The sequence below is a fragment of the Bos indicus genome, chromosome 21 (assembly GCF_029378745.1).
Source record: "Bos indicus isolate NIAB-ARS_2022 breed Sahiwal x Tharparkar chromosome 21, NIAB-ARS_B.indTharparkar_mat_pri_1.0, whole genome shotgun sequence".
In the NCBI taxonomy this organism is placed as follows: domain Eukaryota; kingdom Metazoa; phylum Chordata; class Mammalia; order Artiodactyla; family Bovidae; genus Bos; species Bos indicus.
The window spans coordinates 33,814,467-33,826,551 of NC_091780.1; the positions used below are offsets into that span (position 1 = coordinate 33,814,467).

The following is a 12,085-nucleotide window of genomic DNA, read 5'->3' on the forward strand; positions in this document are numbered from 1 at the left end:
GGTGCCCTGAACCCAGCACCATACTCCAGCCCCAGGGCCCACACAGCAGGCAGAGTAGAGTGGCAAGAAAGTGGCTCCAATGGGCCCCAGGGGTCTCTGCAAATGACTGGAAGAGGGAACAGAGCAGCAAGAATAGTCTTTGGGCCTAAGTTTCTGAGCCAGAGGGGCCACGCGGGAGACCCTAGGAGGAGGATGGGGCAGCTTTCTTAGAACTACCATCCAACGGGAGGAAGCCAGTGTTCCATTCTACCCCTAGCACTAGGGCCCTCCCTACTGTCTTCGTTTATTTGCATCTTTTTGCATGTCATTTGTCATTTGCATAGGGTCTCATTTTATGTCAAATTCACAGTCTCTGCTTATTCCTCCCTATTTGGGTATAGGGAAAAGTGGACCTTCAGCTAAATCCCCCTTGGGGAATTTTAACTCTTAGTATACCACCAAGGTCATTTAGACTGAATTTTAATTTTTAAGCTCCTTTTCTGAGCAGCTTTAACTATTAATAAGGATTGATTATTTTATGACTTTTATCCTTTCACAGGGGTCTTCCAAAAACCAGAGAGAGATTTAAATTATTTTTTAATAGAATAAAGCTTGTTCTCTTACAATTACCACAATGATCCACTGGATTCTTTATAAGTCCAAAATACATCAATTACTGTATTGATCCATTGGATTCTTTGTAAATTCAAAACATATCCTAGATCTTAAAACCTTTTGCTATTTCATCCTCTTAGGAAATATTTTTCATCATCACTCATTAATTATTCTCAATCATGCTTTTTAAAAACAGAGACTAAAGTAATAAGAAAACGAAAGAATGGTGGAATTGCCCGGGCAATTCAGTGGAGATATGAATCATTGCTATTCTACCACCTTTCAGCTTTCTTGTTGCTCTGTCTGAAACATTAGATATCTTTCAAGAAGGTATAAACAAGTCGGTCTGCAAACATTATCTTTGTTCATTTGTTTGTTTTAGCTTTCATCACACAAGATGAGAGTCCAGAATATTTCATTTTCCTACAAAGAAGAAAGAGAAAAAACCAGACATTTCACAGTTACTGAGGTATCAGTAGATGAATGCAATGTGAAGCAGGCTGTCTAGACTACAGTCATGATGGCACATGTGTGCTCAGTCACTCAGTCGTGTCCAACTCTTTGCAACCCCATGGACTGTAGCCTGCCAGGCTCCTCTGTCCATGGGATTTTCCAGGCAAGAACACTGGAGTGGGTTGCCATTTCCTTTTCCAGGGGATCTTCCCAACCCAGGGATCGAACCCAAGTTTCCTGTGGCCCCTGAATTGACAGGCAGATTCTTAACCACTGAGCCACTTCGGAAGCCTAAAGATGATGGTAAATTTATATATAAGCAAAGTTGAAGTCTATGAATCTTCAGATATCTTAGAAGAATTTTCTCAAATTCAAGAATTGCCCCCATTTCCCCAGAGAGTGGGGAGCTGGAGACCAGAGAGGAGTGGTTCTTTTTCAGGGTCACTCTGTTCTCGGTCTGTCCAGTTTCACAGCAATGGGTGACTCAGCCTGCCTTTATCATGGCGTATGGTAGGTGCTGCCCTGCAAGCTGGAACAGGGCTGGCCCTAGGAGTAAGGAGGCTGTCCAAATCCCCACTCCTGAGACCTGGCACTCGCCCAGCTCATCTGCCACCCTTCCTCGGGCCTTGGGGCCCTTGAAGCTGTGGTTTTCCTCTGGGTGGTGACTCAGTGCCCAATGCCTGCCCTGCATATGAACCTCCCCTTCCTTGGGCCTCACTGACCGCCCTGAACCAGAGGCAGCTGTGGTTTCCCCTAAAACAGCAACCACAAACTGCCAAGCCCACCCCACCTACCCTCCACTACCCACTCCACCCCTCAGGGCCCTAGACCTAACCTTGGGGTGCCAAAGGAAAAAGAACAGAAGGGGGGCTGCAGACTCCCGTGAGACGTGGAGTTTATGATGAGCTTTGCCTTTTATAGCTTGAGTGTCAAAGATATATCCATTTCATAGATGGGGAGAATAAGGCCAAAATGTTTTAGGGGCTTCTTTCAAATCAATCTATTCATTCCTTCAACTAGCATTCCTCAAAAGCCCACAAGAACACAGGAGAGTAGACGCTGAGATGTGATGCCCACATTTCCCTTCAGGGAAGGACTTGGTGTCTGGGGGCAGGGCAGGAGGACTGTAGCTGTCAGCCCATCCAGGGATCACTTCAGCTGCAGATACTTGCTTTACCCTGGGCCATGCCCTTCTCTGGGTGATCTGTATCCAAAGACTAATCTAGCTGGGGTGCAAAGGCCCAGCTATTTCAGCTCAGTGTGGGACTGTGAGGGGCCGTTCCATGCCAAGCTCCCAGTGAGGAGCCCAGGCTGGGTGGGGCCTGCAGTACAGTTCAGCTTCTCCGTCTGCCCAGTGCTGCCTCTTCCCCCTCCCTTCTACATGCATCAATCTCCAGAGCTCTCCCTGAAGAACATCCAGCATGCTACCCTTTGAGCCACAGTCTGCTTCCTGGAGAACCCACCCTGCAATACTTAACTTTCAAAGAGCTGCCAGCCCAGGGGCAGAGAGACAAGTAAGCAACCAAAGTGCAGGAAGGATGGCCCCAGGGGGGACGCAGCCAGCAAAGGCCCCGAAACAGGCTTCGGTGCACAGGCAGAGAGGGTCTGGGAGGCCCTGGCTAACAGCACTGAGGCCAGAGCCTAAGTGCCTCTCACCACCTGAAAGCTGCAGCACAGACCCTTGGTTTGGAGGAGGGACACCTACCTACTACAATTTTCTCTGACCTAATCTGTCCCTGTAAGAAACAACCTCCAAGGTGGCCCTCTCCCAACTTTCTTCCTCAAATACATACTCTAACTGTGGGTCGAGGTGTCTCCAGGGCCCTGTGGCCAGCCAGGGGCAGCTGCAGAGCTCTGGGGCTACTCAGGGGAGCTGTTCTGGATCTTGAGGGCTCAGAAAGGAGAGCAGACCCTTAGGTCAAGCAAAGGAACCCTAGGATTGTGAGGAACACAACTTGGTTCCAATCCCACAAAGAGAAACATGGCCAAGACAGCAAGCAAGCTCCTCTCACTGTGGGCACATTCCCACAGTACGGTCCAGCCTGCATCTTGCCATGCATCTGGTGATGAGAAACTGTGACCCTGTGTCCCCTCCAACCAGAGGTCCCAGAGCTGATAATTTAGATAATCAGGAAGGTCTTCCTTCCCTGGAGTCTTTCCTCCGTCTCCCCTAGGGCCTTCCTCAAGAGTCCTATTCTGGCTTTAGGGGCTGTGGAATCTGTGCCATTCTGCCCGAGGCTGATTCTCAGCATAAATAATCCACCCCTTGGCTCCCTAATCTGATCCAAAGTCATTGTGGGATCTTGGGAACATTCCTCTGCCAGGGACCTCATTTTTCCATCTGTCTGACACAGGGGCAGGAGAGGAAGTCTTTCAGCTTCCTGACTGCCCTGACATTTGTGACCCAGTAGTAAATCAAGTTTATCAAAACCATGATCCTGTGCCTGCCCCCCACCCATCCCCTTTGTCTCCCCACCCACCCTCCAACTTTCCCAGGCCCAGCGTCTGCCACTGCCCCTTTCCTGACCTTTCACCTCTCCTGGGACTGATAAGAGATGAGAGGGTTTGAAGTCAGCCTTGCTTCCCATCTGACCATAAACGATGCTCAGAGGAGGTGCCGGTCACTACGTGCAGAGAAGCAGCTACAACAAGCCAGTGTTCTGGGAACTCCTGGAAATCATGTTGGAGAAATGCTTCCCTGGTAATGAACTGGATTGAAGAGTCCAGGGTGGGAAACAGCCAGTTCAAGGCTGTACTTGAACACGTGGATTTGGGACTTTCCCTGGTGGCTCCTACAGTAAAGCATCTGCCTGCAATGTGGGAGACCCAGGTTCAATTCCTGGGTCGGGAAGATCCCCTGGAGAAGGAAATGGCAATCCACTCCAGCACTCTTGTCTGGAAAATCCCATGGACGGAGGAGCCTGATTGGCTACAGTCCATGGGGTCGCAAAGAGTTGGACACAACTGAGCGACTTCACTTTACTTCACTTCCCTTGCAGCAGAGAAGTCAGAAAAAGTGCTGTTCATGCCAGACTCCTTTGTTATGAACAAGGATGACTCATCACAGACAATCTCTGCTCAGAGTGTACCATGGGCCCCACCATCCCCCACAAGGAGGACCAGTGGGAGGGGACAGAAATGGACTGGGCACAGGCGGTGGCTTTGAATCTAGTCCAGGATGAAGGGAAACCACGCCAGAGAGTTTAGCCAGGCCGCAGCTGCACCAACCCTGCCCCTGAGACAGCACTGGAGAGGAATGGAACCCAGCCATACATTCTTCTCGGCCAAGCCCAACTTAGGTTTGGTTGTGAACGTTTCTAAGGGAGTTAGTGGCAAGCTATGGGGGCTCAGTCTGCAACCAGGACCAGGGATCAGTCTATGACCAGGGTCAGTGCTCAGAGTACCGCCAGAATGAGAACTGAGCCTTGATGACATGAAGGGCCCTCACATTAATCTCCCTCCAGGTGGGGCTCGGAGCCAGGTAAGTTGTGGGAAGTCTGGGGTGGAAGGGAGGGTCTCTGTTTTCCTGTGTACGACATGGGGGTTTTTATTTCTGCCCTGCCTGATAACCAGAATCTAAACTATATGACAGCTTCATGCTTTACGAAACACCATCCCTTTTGACCCTCACAAGAACCCTTATCCATACCTGCCTCGCAGGGTGAGAATGCACTTTAGGAGATGGCTGAAAAGATGGGTGGGGTTGTTTGCTCAGTTTTTTTTCTTTGCATAGATTATGAATCTTTTTTTTTTTTGTAATTTGGCTGTATTGGTTCTTAGTTGCAGCTGCGGCATGTGGGATCTTTCCTTGCAGCATGCAGGCTCTCCAGTACGAGGGCTCAGTAGTTGTGATGCGTGAGCTTACTTCCCCAACTGGGGATTGAACCAAGTTCCCTGCATTGGAAGGCAGATTCTTAACCACTGGACCACCAGGGAAGTTCCCCGATTGCTGTTTTAAAAGAATTCAGAGGATGGGAGCATCTCAAAAGGGAAGGCCCTTACTGTTATCATGGTTTCTCTTCATCTGTCTTTCAGTTAATTTTTATCTTCCCAAACTCATGTGCAAAAAATGTTTGCAGAGTCAAACTGTGCTAAAGTGTTAGAACAAAGACAGCACTCTCCTATGTCACTGCTCTTTTGAAGTGACCACTTCAACTCATTCAGTTATTTAGGAGACAAAAATCAGAAGACAAAAATCTCTGCAAGGAGATGAAACCAGTCAATCCTAAAGGAAATCAATCCTGAATATCCATTGGAGGGACTGATGCTGAGGCTGAAGCTACAATACTTTGGCTGCCTGATGCAAAGAACTGACTCATTGGAAAGGACCCTGATGCTGGGAAAGACTGAAGGCAGGAGGAGAAGGGGATGACAGAGGATGAGATGGTTGGATGGCATCATCAGCTCGATGGACATGAGTTTGAGCAAGCTCTGGGAGATGGTGAAGGACAGGGAAGCCTGGCGTGCTGCAGTCCATGGGGTTGCAGAAGGTCAGACATGACTGAGCAACTGAAAAACAACAACAAAATAAAGCATTTATTGCTATTATTTCTATCTCAGAGAAGTCCAGTTTAGATACTATCTCTTGGCATTCCTCTCCTGACAGATGAGATTCACTTACACTCTTTCCTCTCCTTTTGATATCATAACACCACATTTATTGGTTACATTCACAATCAGTAAATAGTGCTCACTGCTAAGCCAAGTAATATGCTCTCCTTTCCTTTCTTCATACCTTTCTTTTCCTTTCTTCATAAATACCTTTCCTTGCTTTGTAAACTTTTCTTCTTCAGAATTGTTGACTCGTTTTTTCATTTGCTTTTTTTTTTTCCTTTCGACACATCCCACACCCTGCAAAAGTCCTGTAAAATGATTCTCAATACACATTTTCACTATAATTCCTTATTTTTTTCACTCTGAGATACCCCTCCTGGAGCCCCTGGTTTTCCTGCCTCCATCTGAACTAACAGCTCTAGATCAGCCCCACAGCTGTCATCCTGTGCTTCTTCCCTTAATGATCTCTGTTTTTCCTGCATTCTATTTCTTCTTCTTTTTCTTCACAACAAAGACCACACCATTTATTTACAAAGGCCAGTGTGGGAGTTGGGAGAGGTAGGGAGGGAAAGCCACACAGACATCCTTCTGGATTGCTTGGGACCCTTTCCCACTTGGAGAAAATTCCATTCTTCTTGCCTCCATATTCTCAGTAGTGGGTCCTTATTTCTTCTTTCTTGGTTTATGCCCTTCTGTGAGCTGGAGCACATCCTCCAGTAGCTTCCTGAGGAAGCTTGCATGTGAGATAAAGTTTTTCAAACCTTGTCTATCTGAAAATATCTACATTCTCTTCTCACACTCTATTGATACCTTGGATGGGTCCTTCAGCATCTTTAAGGCATTGCTTTGAGGACTTCTGGCTTCAAATATTGCTATTAAGAGATCTGATGCCGACCTGATTCCTGATCCTTTGTATAAGATCTGGTGTCACTTTCTGGAAGCTTCTACAGTCTGATCCAAAGAAATGAAGTCCCTTTGCAGAAGTGAAACAGAGTAAGGCTCTGTGGGGCTCCCAGGCAAGGACGATTTTCTGTCCCTCATTTCTTGTAGGCAAGACTCCAGCCTTCATGACCTTCTCTGAGTTCCAAAGGGCAAATTTGTACAGTTGCTAATCAAGAGAGGAAGCCAAGAAACCACCTGAAGCCAGATTAAAGGGACCACAGAAGCTCTTCAATATTAGACCTGACCACTTGAGATGGGATTAAAGGAGTACAGGCCCTACACACACCCTAATCTTGTTAGATATCCCACTTTTGAATCACTGTTATAAACCCTTCATCAGATCCTCTCAGGTTGGGACACAGTTTTTCAAGGCAGAAGCTTGGTGTGTCCTCCTTTGCTGGTAAAGTAATAAAGTTATCCTTTTCTACTTCAAAATTGTCTCCCAGATTGGATTTGGCATCAGTGTACAGAGAGGCCAAGTTTTTGGTGACTGGAGTAGTATTTGAGGCTAGTCTCTGAAGTTTGTTCTGATCTCAGGAGGGTTTTTCTCAATTAGCTCTTTGCTTCTCTCTACAAACTTCTAGTTGGTCTAATTTTTAGCTAGCTTTTCTCAAAGCACTACCAGACTTAATTGCTTACCACCAATATCTCCATTGTTTTGAGAGCACCGACATGCTTGAATTTCCCCCCACTCTGTGCAAATAAAGCCAGTTCCCTTGAGGAGAGCATCAGAGTTTTTATGGACTTCCTCTGTCTTTGTACAAAACCTCTGTACCACTGCTCTGAAACTAGTGTCTTGGAGTGCTATCCCTGCTTTATAAGGATGCTGGGTTGGGGCAGTAGCCTTTGGTCTTCTAAACTAGCCTCTCCTAGAATGCAACCTCCTCTCTATAAGTGAGAGAGTCAAGGCCTCAGTATCCTCTGGCTTCCATGACTAGGGTAGACATTCCACTGTGAGTTGGAAATGGGTTGAGGAAAAAGGCCCCAGGCTTCTCAGCTACTCTTACCTGGAATACACCTCAACACAGAGGTGAGGGAGATGAGACATGCTGGTGGCCTGCCACTCCCAGGGAGATCCTGCACCTCTAAGCTGGGCACTGGGGATAGAGGGAACCCTGTGTTCTTCACTGCAGCTGCCTAGAGTGGAGCTTTTTTCCCAATGACCTGGGAGGGGAGAGAGAAAGCAGGGATCTAACTCTTTTTACTGTTAGCAAAAGCTCAGCCTCTCTGTACATTGGTGCCACCAAATCAAATCTCAGAGACATTCCCCTTTTCTGTTGCTTTGGCCTCTCTTACATGTTAAAGACTTCCCTCAAATGTCTGAAAACTAGCTCTCTATTTGGCGGCTGACATCCCATCCTGAAGGCATACTCATAGCAACTGGAGATCACTTTCCATGGAGAAGAAAGAGGGCCAACCTTGGACGTGGCCACACCTGGCTAAAAACCCATCTCCACATTTTTCACTCCGAATGGGTAAATCCTCCATGCATCATCTTTCCTCTTAGTAAAATAAAAATAATAATATACCTGCTGATTATACATAAGTGCTTGGCACACCACAGGTCCTCAGGAAATGTTCATATCCCAGCCTCCCCGATTCAGAGGCTGATCTAAGACACCTCAATCCTTATAATCTACACTGACATTGGTATGCACTTCTCTTCCTTCTCTCTCTCCTTCCCTATTAACAGCATATGCTTGTGATCATGCCTCTACTAACCATGGAGGGACAGCCCATCCTCATAATGACATTGCCACCATGCTGCCTTAAAGCAAATTTTGGTGTCAGATGGACCTGGGAGTTAACAGATATGATGTAAAATCAGATTCTGAGCCTTGAGTTAATGGATATGATGTAAAATTAGATTCACCCAGTGTCCCCAAGCCTTGGGTGAGACCCCTAAATATTTACTACAATCAAAAAGATAAGACAGGAACAGGATAATCTGAGGGACTCAGAACCCACCCAAGAGGAAGACCCTCAGTGACAACTGGCATCTGGACTTCAGAGAAGAGGTTCCTTTCTGCCTAGAGCAAAGAGGGAGTGAGTCTTCAAGTCTTCCAATAGACTGGAGACACGGTTTTTCAGAACAGCTGTTGAACTTCATGTACCACACCCCATCCCCACATTACCGTGCCTCCCACTTCCCTCCAGCTCCTTCCTGCTGTGCCCATTCTTCTGCTCAAGCCCAGGCCGTGGCTCTATTTCCTGGAGGGCACCGTCTCCCAAGGCCTTGAAGCAGGAGACAGGGATAGACTCCCTTAGGCCAGCAGCGGGAGTCTTGGCCTCCACCCGAGAATCTGTGTGTTCTTGCCTCCCTCAGAACATTCTGCACCAGGCATCTGACTTCAAAGGCTCCCGGAGCTGGGCCTGGCCCTCTTCCTTCAGCTATCTATCTGATCCTGCCATGGTGGGTGCTCAAGCCTGAAGTCCCAGGGCCCAGGATAAGAGCTTGGCCAGCCCCATGCTGTAGCCAGTGCCCTCTAGAAAGGGCATTCTATACACAGAGTTCTACACACGTGAACCTTCTGCTGGGAATGTGTGCCTCCAGGCCTACACACAGCACACTGGGGTGGCCGGTCACCTGAGCAGAACCAGCATATGCGGCGCTCAGGGCTTTTCTTGCACTCCCGTGACCCCATCCTTCATCTGTCACCTCTCCCGCATTTCTGAGGGGGCGAATGAGCACATACGCTAAGACACACCTGGGAAACTCGACACCCCTCCATCTAATGGGCCTCAAGGGGCACCTCCAATCAAACAGCTCCCAGAATGCTTCCCCTCCTGCGGCTAGCTGGAATAAAAGGCAACAGCTGCCAAGTGTCCAATAATAAAGCTGTGGGAGTCTAGGGGATGGAGCCATTTTAAAAGGATGGACATGAAAGTGTTCTCTAGCTTGATCTGGGTTGCATATTATAGGCTCTAATTCAATTAAAAAATCATCACTGGCCCTAGCCCCTCAAACTCGGCAGAGACTAGACAGGCCAAGCGGAGAGCAGAAGACAGGTGAGAGAACCATTAAGGGGGCCAGGTCTGGAGGCTGGTGGATGGCAGTGGGAAGTTGCAGTGGACGTGGGCTGGAGCCCTTGTCAAGAAAAAGGGCCAAGGCTGGGGACTACAGAATGTCAGAGACAGAGGGGATCAAGAGTGAGAGTTGTGAGGTGTGAGGGCCAGGGAAGCCCTCTCTTTCGGGAGATCAGGGTGCTCTGGGGAGTCCTGGTGTCCACACAGGTGATGGGGACGGGGGGCAGCGGTTTGTTGGCTTCTCCTAGGTTCTGATTGAGTGGGGACTCCATGATGGGAAGCTGGAAGGTCCAGGGCTCTAGAAAATATTCAGCTTTCTGAAAAAGGTGACCTCAGATAGTCCAGCAGTGGCCAGTTCACAGGTCCAAGGCCTCCAACATTGCTAATGCCTGGTTTCCCCAAAGCAGTCTAAGCAGAATCGCAGAACAAACCTAGAGCCCAGCCCAGGCTAGGCAGGGTCAGCTGCATCATCTGTGTGGCCTAAACCCCTGTGTTTGCTGGACATGTGTGGTGGAAAGGTGGACACGAAGTGCTCCATCAATGAGAGGGCTGAATCTAGACCACCCATTAGGCTAGGCAGGAGCCCTCTCCGCATCTCTGGTCTTCTGGCATCTGCTCCCAGCATAAGAGGCTCACTACCTCACATTTTTCACTCCATTTTCATAATTCCTAAGTTCCAGGTTGTTTTCCCCTTGGGGTTGAACTCTGCCACCAGGAGATTCCTCAGAAGTCTGGGATATACCGGTCTCCCCAGGCTGCTCCTCCCTGTCCATCCAGTCTGGTACAGCGTGCTGGCTCTTCTCTGGCTATTAGGCAGTGGGGGCCCTGAAAGGATCTTGGCCCTTCAGGTAGTCTCAGCAAGAAGGAGGAACAATCTCCTCCTTTGACCTGCATGCTTTGCCACTATTAATTCAGCCCAAACTTTGGGGGAAGCGAAGTGCCTTGTTGTATGTTCACTTCAACTCATAAGGGAGAAAGTTCTCATTTCATAGGCACGTGCCTTGGTTTCCCACAGCCAACTGCTTTTGGCCCCAGGCCCTGTCCCGTTGGGCCTCTGCTCACCTTATTCCCTTCTACCCACTACTGTAAGTTTGTGCCTTTGGTGAGTCACTTCACCTCCCCCAGCTTCAGTTTACTCACCACTAAGATGGGGATGGTGGCAGTGCGCGCCTCACAGGATGACAGATGAAGTACAAGTCATGTGTGCCTAGCACACAGGGCTCAGCACAGGTGAGTCTCCTCACCCGGAAGCTTGTGAGAGGGGCGTGTTCACGGCCCAATACCTCTAACAGGCAGGTTCTCATCACGAGGTGGGGCTCCTTGGCTGCAGGCAGAGCTGTGGGGGCGGGGAAGAAGTTTGGCTCTTACTGCAGGATTCCTTTGGGAATTCTCCAGTCTAGTCTAGTCCAGGACTATCTTTGCTCCCTGATGACCTCAGAGCCCCTTCATCCTCATTCCTCTTTCAGAGCCACAGGAAAAGGGCATACTTTACTGTCTGCACTTTCTAACCAAGTGAGCAAGGCTCTGAGGCTCGGCTGCATGGGCATCCTCCCCTAATCCGGTCCTGGTGGCTGTCCCTCCCAGGGGGCTCAGGCGCTGCCTCTTGAATGCTGCAGACAGGGGTGCAAGTCCTCGCTCTCCCTGTGCCTTGGTCAGCCTGCTCTGTTAGAAAAGGCTTCCTTTCCCTCGTACCCCTCTTCCCTTGGAACTACCACCAGGGATGAATAAATGGAGAAAGCCTGACATGATCCGAGAAGCCCTTCCAGGCCCCTTACTTTTGCCAGGTGGGCTTTGTCTGCTTCCTGGTGAGATGTGAGACTGTTGGTCAAGGCTGTATCTGGGCAGAGGCGAAGCAGGGGTTAGCCCGGGGCCACCAGAAAAACCCATCCTGTCCTCAAGGGGCTGGCACTTGAGGCAACAGTGAAAGCCCCTGAAGCATCTTCAGGACACATTTAAAGTCACAAATTGCACAATTCAGTGCCTGAGCTTTCTAACTATTTCAAGGCCAGTGCTGGCCCCATCCACACTGGTAAGCCTCTCCCACCGACTCTGGCCTACCTGGACCCTTCCTCCTCAGACTAAAAGGGTTAGCTTTGGGCTTTACGGAATCTGGGTCAAGTGCGCCTTCTGGCCTCAGGCCTTTGTACACACTGCACCCCAATCCTGCCATCCCTACTCTTTGCTAATGCCCACACCCTTAGAATTCAGCCCAGGTGGAATCTCCTCAGGGTTTCCCAGGTGGCTCAGATAGTAAAGAATCTGCCTGCAATGCAAGTTCAATTCCTGGGTTTGAGAAGATCCCCTGGACGGCATGGCAACCCACTCCAGCATTCTTGCCTGGACAGTCCCATGGACAGAGAAGCCTGGTAGGCTACACAGTCCGTGGTGTTGCAGACTCAGACACAGCGGAGAGACTAACGCTTTGGGAACTTCCTCTGAGGCCCTTCCTCACTCCTCAGACCACCCCTGCAGGCTGGGTGGACTGTTCTGCTGGGCTCCCTTGGCACCCTAAGCC

General features: G+C 49.1%; 1 protein-coding gene across 7 annotated transcripts in view; it reads right to left on the reverse strand.

Moving 5' to 3' along the window:
- Positions 1–5,180: 5,180 nt before the first annotated feature.
- PPCDC (phosphopantothenoylcysteine decarboxylase) overlaps positions 5,181–12,085 on the reverse strand; it is a 41,341-nt gene continuing 34,436 nt past the window's right edge. For all 7 annotated transcript variants that reach the window (XM_070775370.1, XM_070775368.1, XM_070775367.1 and 4 more), the window contains 2 exons: positions 10,711–10,906; positions 5,181–5,556 (listed from right to left, as the gene is read on the reverse strand). In XM_070775370.1, the coding sequence (XP_070631471.1) occupies positions 10,713–10,906 (194 nt within the window). In that variant the 3' untranslated portion in view covers positions 5,181–5,556; positions 10,711–10,712. The remainder of the gene's footprint in view (positions 5,557–10,710; positions 10,907–12,085) is intronic.